At 41.1% G+C, this 9,736-nt stretch overlaps 1 protein-coding gene across 1 annotated transcript in view; it reads right to left on the bottom strand.

Annotated features, from left to right (window-relative positions):
- tmem131 (transmembrane protein 131) overlaps positions 1 to 5,966 on the bottom strand; it is a 35,970-nt gene extending 30,004 nt beyond the window's left edge. The window contains exons 1-3 of the mRNA XM_061684855.1: positions 5,609 to 5,966; positions 1,819 to 1,880; positions 1,517 to 1,554 (exon numbers count right to left, since the gene is read on the bottom strand). Coding sequence (XP_061540839.1) covers positions 1,517 to 1,554; positions 1,819 to 1,880; positions 5,609 to 5,744 — 236 coding nt within the window. The 5' untranslated portion in view covers positions 5,745 to 5,966. The remainder of the gene's footprint in view (positions 1 to 1,516; positions 1,555 to 1,818; positions 1,881 to 5,608) is intronic.
- Positions 5,967 to 9,736: the final 3,770 nt, after the last annotated feature.

Raw genomic sequence — 9,736 nt, forward strand, 5'->3', positions numbered from 1 at the left:
TTTTTTTTTGCTAAATCTGTGGGCCTAATGATTTCTATGATAATAGAAACAACACATTGCCATCCATGCAAGTTCGCAGCTTGCCTAGCTTTGCCTAGTTTTACACGCGTGTACCCCACTTAGTGATAAAATAAAGGAAAAGGCCATAATCTTGGAATTGTACCTTTATCCCTATCTGCTTATTCCAATTCTCTCCATGAGCTAGTAATTGCATACTGTTTCGCATAAACAGCCATGGACAACACCCCCCCAACAGAGCTTTCAAGGCCAAAACAGCACAGGGAAAGAGAAAAAATAAAATAAAATCTGTCCTTGATATTTATATAATGATATTTTGTCCAAATATGTTGCAGGTTTTTCCGATGCAAATATGCAACATCCATCCATTTTCTGAGCCGCTTCTCCTCAGTAGGGTCGCGGGCGTGCTGGAGCCAATCCCAGCTATCATCGGGCAGGAGGCGGGGTACACCCTGAACTGGTTGCCAGCCAATCGCAGAAATATGCAACATCCTTTACTACAGGTAAAAACTATTGAGGAATTTTCACGTGTCTGCAGCCAATGTTGACAACTCTCTTCCTGCCTCAGGGCACACCCGCAGAGCATGAGGAAATGATTAACAATCTCACTGTGAGGGAGTCTCTTCTGCTTCTAGGAGACTACAAAACAAAAATGAAAATACCTTTTCCCTCTCCCACAGTGAGGGGGAGCGGTCACGAGATAACCCTTTAATGGATTGGAACGTGCCGTGCAAACAGTCAAGGCTTCTCGCTCGCAGCAGAGACAAAACACACAGTGAGCGTTGAGATGGACGCTCAGATACAAAAATCTGAAAATGTGGCAATTTCTTCAGCTGGAACTGTATTTAAATGAGCCGATGAGACGCAAACAGCTCAAACCTGGCTGGAAAATCACAACTTCAAAATGAGAGAGGCGGGGGACACCCTGAACTGGTCACCAAACAATCGGAGGGCACAAATAGACAATCATTTACACTCACATTCACACCTCTCTTTTTGGAATGTGGGAGAAAACCGGAGTACCGGGAGAAAACCCACATTAAGTGACAGGGAGAACATGCAAACTCCACACACACACACACACACACACACACACACGACCTCTAAACTGTGAGGCGGATGAGCTAACAAGTCGGGCACCGTGTCGCCGTTGTAAATTCTATTTGTGTTTATTCTGATTCTTTGGCGTATCGCTGAAGTTTGCAAATTAGGTTCAACTCTTAAAAAATATCCTTTGGTGAATTCTTCTCCAATTCCAACAGGAACATCCTTGGAAAAGGTAGTACAAGAATACAGCGAAACCAATAAACGACCCCGTGCAGAGAAAAATATAACCCCAATGGCGGGGGTAATAAAATACAGGAGGGCGTACAATGCAACAGTTATTAGGTCATTGCCATGGTTAGGTCCTGTGCTAAATACTTGCTCACCAGTAGTAGAGCACAGTAAGTGTCCACAACATTAGGTACTGAACATGACAGGTGGAACATTTACACACCTTTGTTGATATAGACCAAAATTGATGTCGGACTCAGCCTGCGAAAAGAAAAACAAGTGGGTGCAGTCAGTTTAATGTAATCAATGAAATGACACTTGTATAGTACATTATTTTGTGTTCGTCATTGTATGGAACAAACACGGACTGTGAATTCACCCTCCATTCAAAGAGTTATGTTACTTGTGGACAAACCCGCCACGTGGATCTCAAATTGAAGGTGTAGCCTAGTGGTTAACACGCCTGCCTCAGTCAGGATCTGGGTTCGACTGTCTTATTTACTGTATTAAATGGCCATTACTTACCGATATAACACCTCCATCACCAAAATGTAGCACTTCTAATATTGTGTCACACTGAACGAACGCTGTGAAAGACAAAAAAAATAAAAATAAATAAAAACAGCACATCAGCATTGCAGATGAAAAGGACAACTCATATCTTGTAAGAGTTCCAAACACTGAGACAAGATCATGTACTGTTATTTAGCTTTGGTGCGGAGCAGAAAGCAGTTGGGACCCTCGCTGGATTCACACAGCCAAATTGTTCCACAGCCCCAAATATTTAAAAAGGTGCTTTCTGCTGGCTGCTCCCACCCAAACATTATCCCTATTCTACTTCAAAGGAAAGGTTGCAAGCAAAAGTGAAAGCTTGACCATACGAGCGGGTGGTTCCCCACAAATGCCACTTCATTGGTTTTAATCTATTTCAGTTTTCCGTGCTGGTGTGGTTTATTTATTCGGTCCGGTGAGAACGACGACGACGCATTACTATCTCTGGCTGCAAATGCTCGATTATAGAGAGTCTGACACTGCTGAAAAGTGAACGAATCAGGGTTCCCCCTAAAACAGGCTGAGATGAACTGGTGTACAAACCATTTGAGGCTTTTATGTTTGGCATAATTTTCCAATTTTTTTCCCCTATGTATTTTTAGCTTAATATTTTTAGATTTTCTTCATACCATGCTGCTTTGGTTTTCATTAGCTTGTGTAGATTAGAATGTTCTTACTCCACCGACACCTAGAGGACATAAGCCAACGACTGTCCCGCAAAAGCACTTCAAGCGTTTGACTTCACAGGAGTTGGAATTCAAAAGCAACTTTGTACATGCTGGTATTTTCAGATCAGGGCTCCGCGTAATTACTTTGACAGACAGCACCAACGTTTGACTCTGACGTCGTTCCTCAGTGAAGCGCAGATAAACGGGGAGACCGCTAGGGATTTGAGAGGCTTTTCGCTCGCATCACCCGACACCGCCGAAATCGGATCACGCGTCGCCGTTTGCGTCCAACAAAAGCACAACGCGGTTATTACCATCGGAGGCAAACGGATACATTAAATCAAGTCGCGAAAGCGAGAGCGCGAACCATCAATTTAAGCGGCTTAGCGAAGCCGAAAATAATCCGCCTGTGCAAACATATCACAGCTCCATTAGCTTATGAGAAACAGATATCTCTTGCGCTGCAGTGAATGTGTTTCAGCATGTTTTGGCTAACGCAAGGCTAGAATCAGATGTTTGCTTGCTCATTGTCAGTTTGTTACTGCACAAGACAAAAAGGATCAGTACATTACAATACAAGCTAGTTGAGTCACACTAATTGAGCCATAAAGGTTACATACCGGTAGTTGGCCGTTAAGTTTATTACGCCATTTTGATAGTAAATCTGATTATGTTCGAAGTCTAATGACATATGAAGCATGATTCATAATAAAAAAAATTCTCAGGAAAAATGCTTGCGGGAGTTTGAGATAAAACCAGGCTAACTTTTGCAAACTTGAATCACAAGTCAAAACAGTGGAACCTCTGAAGCGGAGTCACACTTAATTAGTGTGATGCGGAATCCAACCAGAAACCTAAGTAAAAGATAAGAACGTGTAAAGTCACACAAAACTTGAGTTTGTGACATTAGTGTGGCTATTTTTGTCTACATTCACACAAAACTTAGATTTTGGGACATTAAAAAGAGTACATTTTATTAACCTCAACAGCCATCAAACACATTGGAATTTAGCATTTCCACTAGGCTCTACACCATCAGGATTTTTGGGGCCAATCAGAGTTTAAAAAAGCGATAACCGATCTGATCACAAGATGGAGCAATCTGTCTATTTAAATGAATTGCTCATTTACAAAATTTTCTTGTGTACTGTAAATTGAGTATCTTTCTTCACTAAGTATTCTCTAGTCAGGTCATGTATTCTAATCAGTCAGGTCAAACCAACATTACAACATGCCAGTTCATAACGGGTCCTAACTTACTGCAATTAATTAAATGACTTCACACACATACCAAAACTTTAGAGCATGATTTGACAGAAAGCCGGCATGTTTACATACAACTTTACATACAACGATCAAGCCGATCAGATCGGTATAAAGTCTAATTTCCACTGTTTGAAGACAATATATGTTGCCAATGTTGCTTGTGGTGGATGTTTTGCTAGTTCTGCAGATTACAATGACAAACTGTTTGTCAAGACAAAAGAAAGTTTTACAGGCATCCTGAAACAGATTGTCTTTGACCTTAGCGATTTCTACAAATACGGAAGATTAGAGGTTTGTTAAGACTTGAGATTATCAGTTTTTACGATGATGATCACATCGATTTGTGGACGTTGTCTTTGTTGTGATTTATAAAGGAACTGTTTTGACATTTAACAGAGCAGAAGGACGACTGATGCAAAGTGAAGCCATATGGCAATCAAACAGTGGCGGCCGTTATCGCTTTGGAAAATTCCAAATGTTGACTGGCAAAAAGAAAACTTTGACGAGGAACAAAAACAGACATTTTATCTGAGACTGCTTCTAAAACCTAAAACAACAGAGCTTAACCAGCGTCCCGAAACAAATTATGTTAGACTTAGTGGTTTGTTTGAATGTGTCAAGAAAAAAATACATTGCATGTTTGTCAACTTTTGTCTCGGTTGTATGACGATGACATTGTTTCTAAAGCCGAACAAATCGGAAGGCGACTGGCTTCCAGAAAATCCTGTTCGACTTGAGCGCTTTGTTCAATTTTCAAATCAACACTTTGCAAATGTTTATTGGAAGATGACTTATTGTTTCCGAAGCAAAGTAAACGGGCGGTTGACCAGTGCCACGAAACGGATTGACTTCAGTGGTTTCTTTGGACGTGTAAAACAAAATACATTGATTTGTCGACGTTTTGGGATTTTTGTCCTTTTAATGACAAATTATTTCAAAAGCCGAAGTGTCTCCCAGTAACGGATTGTGTTTGACTTTAGCAGTTTCCTTAAACTTGTATAACACACTTTGCAAATGTTGATTTGTGAATTTGACATTTCTGCAGTTTTACAATGACACATTTTTGTTTATTGTCAAAGCCAAACAAATCAAAAGTATCTGGTTTCTATTGATCATGACAAGCCGCAATTTGTTGTCATCTTGGGATTTAGGAAAGCAACCGTCGTTGACATTGAACCGTGTACTAATTTACAGCGAAACCATAAACGCACACTTTCAGACAACAGCAGCCACATAAAGGCTGGAAAAATCCGAGATCCAAATGTAGTGAAACAGACGCTTTCTTTGACTGTGCACGTGCACTTATCTAGTCTTGCTGAAAACCTTTTTTTAAATTTTTTTTTAATAAAAATAAAACACAACGTCACTTCTCAGTCCTCCTGTGTTTAGTTTGCTCTTAAACAAACGTTCCATGAAAGCCGCAAGGGGTCGTTCGCCCCCCCCGTGGACCACCATGACCTGACACCCGAGCCGGGCGTAGAAAATGACAGCACGGCTGTCTTCTTGTCATTTACGCCCACCAAAGTACGCCGATCCGGGCCACGTTGACAAAACTTTAACCCGTGCCACCTGACTTCCCCTGGAGGTAGCTCCCCGACGCTAACCAGCCCGAGCTTTGCTGACAACGCAACCTCGCAAACTTCACCACGGGTCACAGCAAGGCGACTTAACGAACGTCATTACAGTCACCAGAAAAGTGAAAAAGTTAGTTTTGATATGACGTCTACAAACAAAATGAAACGGCTCCAAGTCATATGGTCAAAACGCACACGGAAGTTACGCTAGCACACTCGAGCGTCGCTACCATTCTCCTCCTCGCCGATACAGACCTTCTTTATTCGCCCTCGCCGTGTGGCTAAAAGCAATAAATAATATCCTCAAGAGTCCGAGACACGGCAGAGTTCTCCTGCGCGAAAAATGGCGAGAACAAGTCCGCCGGGCTCGCTCCTCCTGGCCCGCAGCCATCCCCCCCCCCCCCAACCGGTAGCCGAGAACAGCTCTTCTCCTCCGCGCTTCTCGTTCACTACAGGTGGGACAACCGCGCGAGAGTGAGGTCCAGCCAGGGGTAAGTTCCTCGGACTCGGTCAACCATTGCCGTCGTCGTCGCGGCGGTACGAGCTGCTGCCTCGAAAGTGGACGTACATTAGCCTCTCCTCTGTGACTACAGGGCTTTCTTCTTCTACTGCACCGATGACGTCTCAAAGACGTTGACGGTGACATAAACAGCTCGGTGCTGCCCCCTGTAGGCCTGGAGAGAGGGCCATCAAGGGGCGTGCGTGTGCAAAAGTTGAGTCAGGTACAACATGGACAGGCACGGCGTTCTCGTTTCTATGGCAACTGCATTCATGTGCTGGACAGGACTCGAACAACGACTCGACCGTAAGACGGTTTGCCTAAAAGTAATTCTAATTACTATAATGCTTATGTATTTCATATTGGCAACATAAATTAAATAATCATGAATATTTGTTTATTTTGAGCTCGTGTGCACATTGGAGTGGTAGTGATACAAAAAAGGTTTTTTATTCCGAGAATAACAGAAACGAAAAATAGTGATGTATGATGATGCAAAATTCTTTGAATACTGAATTATAAAATGAATTTAAAATGTAATTTTAAAATTGAAAACATAAAAAATCAAAACTGCTGTGCCTCACAGGATGATCAGATCGTTAATCTGTAAATACAGTATATTTGTCATTACGTATATTTTTTTTCCTACCGTACATCCAAGAAAATTAATGAGCATATAATACAATACGACAAATAATCAAATTAAGAAAGTGATTTACATCTTGTAATATACTCCAATAATTGCTTAGGGCTTTGAAATAATGATTTTCCTTTCGCATTATAATTTTCCGAACATCAGATTTCTTGGGTGTCATTCGACAATGCAGGTGTACCTAATGCAATGTCTGTTACCTCCTACAAAAGTACCAGTCATATCTATATTTCTAACATGTTCTCACTTGTTTTTCCTTTTATGCTCTGCAATATCTATAGCGACCTCGAATGAGCGTCTTGACATGACAACGTGCTCCAAAAATGTCCGAAACAAGTGAAGAAAATATGGATTTTCCAAACACATTCAGGCTGAAGAGGGGAGTATATGTACGGCTGACGTGCTTTCAAAACAACAGATTGGTGGTCACTGATCTAAATGCTAAAAAGAAAATGAAACTACAGTCGTGGTTCAATATTTATGAATTGATATCTTATCTGAGTGTGTATTTGATACGCGCTCATATTTGCCAGCATGAAACACATTGTAGGAAACCTCTCTTTTTCTTTTAAATCAAATAAACTGTTGGGGGACTATGAAACCGTGTAAAAATAATAATAATAAAATAAAATGATCTACTAAATAGGAAATCACAAATTCTGAACCCCAGGCTGCTGATTAGTCTTCATTGTTTTTGACAATTTTGAGGATGAGGCTAATGTAGTTTGCATTGACAACCAATTCCCATAATGGCCGTTGAAGAAGAAAGGGGAGAGGAGATAAAAATAAATAAAAAAAGCAGGAAAGTTGTCCAATTGCAGCAAGGTGGTATCATGTCATTAGGTCCAATTGAAAGCAGCTCTCAAGGTCTCCTGTAGAGGGCAGAGTTGCGATACAATCACCAGTCCTGAATTCTACATAGTCCAAAATAAAAAAAAATTAAAAATCAATATTCCATAGGGTGTAATATATATATATATATATATATATATATTTTTTTTTTTTATTATACCCATTGGTGTCCCAAAGGAATTGGGGACGATGCCTTGCTCAAGAGCAACGCCTGCAAGGAGAATAACAACTCTCCAACAAAGATATAATAAAAATTTAAAAAAACATCTCATAAAATATAATTTAAAATGCACATTATATATATAAAACACAATAATCCAAAGATTATTAATCACATTTTAGAGATATTAATAGTAATACAAGTACCCTATGGCAATGGTTTTAAACAAAAATGTTGGTTTATGTTGTGAACTACGAATGTAAATTAGCTTTCTGCTTAATATGGAATACATCTTTAATATTGATCACACGCAAACGGGAAAAAACATATATTTCAAAGTATTATCAATACGTTTTAAATGATTTTTAATAATTCGATATTGTAAATGTTATATTTACTACTGCTTCTATTATTACGACTTATTACTCAATGCGAAATGTTATATGGGATTTCCGCAACGGTGCAATTCAGCCTCCTTGCTGGACGAATATGAACTGGAAAACTATTTATATACAAAGTGTTTTTTTTCTCGTACTCAAGATCGCCGGTCGAAAAACACACAACAAAGCTCTTGAGGGGTTGCCGTAGAAACCATTTGTACGCATTCTGTGTATGCGCAACAATCATCTCCATCCATGGTCCACATCACCAGCACGACAAAATGGCAAACGCACTATATAGCGGACGGGGAGTCATTGTGAATACAGCCTGTAACACCAGTGGTGTTCATGCTCGGCATCCATCTTAGAGTACACCAAAATGTTCCCTGGATCGTCATGAATTGTAGCGTTTGGCTTATATGAGCATCACTGTTCTCTGGCCTCCCCCACACTTTAATTTTCATGCTGAAGTAGCCTGATTACACATCCTTGACTGACCGGCTGCATCTTGACCCCCCCCCCCCCCCGCAGTGATTGGAAGTATTCATGGCCATTACCAGGACTTGACTGCCTTTGGCATCCATATTGGGTGGCCCTTCTGCCGATCAGGAGCATCCGCCATGTAGGACGGTGTACACTCTGTATACCATGTCATAATGTTTGTAAACAATAGGCGCCAAGGCACTTCGGGTGAGCGAAAAATTGAGTGGCCGCCGCTGAGCTGAACGAAAACAATGGCAAAACCTGTTGTGTTTGTCCGGCAGGTATAACCCACAAAGTTAAAAATCGAAACAAATCCAGCGGATCAACCTGTGGGTGAGAAGGATAAATCGAGTCGATATTGTACCGTAAATAGTTGTACAGAGAAGAGCGCAAGATTGCGTAGGAGCTTTAAAGAAGGTGATCGCATCACTTCATCATATTTTAGCCACAAGTAATGCGTCATCCGTACTATATTAGCTATTAGAGTTGTCCTAGCTCACTTGGCAGTATTCAATATTAGCCTGAAATAATCTTGACAGCTTTAGTTTTGTTGTTGTTGTGCTTCATTACAAACTCATTAAATGCGTTTGTTTGCGTGCCATCGTCGGACAGCCGATGGTCCAAACAAAAGGGACGTAGGCTGTGATTGACTTGGAAATGCACCGGGCACGGGATGGACCTGGGGGGGTGCGCCATTGTCGTCGTAGCACATCGAGAACGCAGTAATGAGCGCGCGGTACGACGAGAAAAGAGGCTTTGAATGGATCTTTATGCACCTGGATGCTAGCCTAAAACTAATAAGGTTTGGAGCGGGGAGGGGGCAATCGGTCACCGCAGCAGTTGAAATGAGATTAGCCACGCTGCTTCATCAATATAATGACTCCTCCAGATTTAACCATTTATTTGTCCGTGATTGGTCATAATAATGATGATGGTATTAGGAAAGTAGGATCGCCAGGCCTTCGCTTGCTGCTTGTGTGCTCGTTGCCTTCGCCTGTGTCTTCAGTAAGGGGAAAAACAAACAATTGGGGTTGACCTTTTGAAGGCAAAGAAATGGAATATTCAGTCTCCCGATTTCAATCCGACAGAGCGTGTTTTGAAGACAAAAGCTAAAGGTAACAAGGTGCACAAACAAGCAGCGAGTTATGACTTTTTGAAGGCAAAGATAATATTGCGCTGTGGCCAACCCGATCTCAACTTAATCGAGTATGATTTTCACGAACCGAAGATACAATTGAAGGCAACAAGACCAGCGAAACGTAAAGGCTTCTACAGGTAGGAAAACTCAGAATTTGGTGATGTGTGTGAACCTCAATCACTCATTGACTTCAAAATGAGTCTTTTATCGACAATAAAT

The sequence above is a fragment of the Phycodurus eques genome, chromosome 8 (genome assembly GCF_024500275.1).
Source record: "Phycodurus eques isolate BA_2022a chromosome 8, UOR_Pequ_1.1, whole genome shotgun sequence".
Classification (NCBI taxonomy): domain Eukaryota; kingdom Metazoa; phylum Chordata; class Actinopteri; order Syngnathiformes; family Syngnathidae; genus Phycodurus; species Phycodurus eques.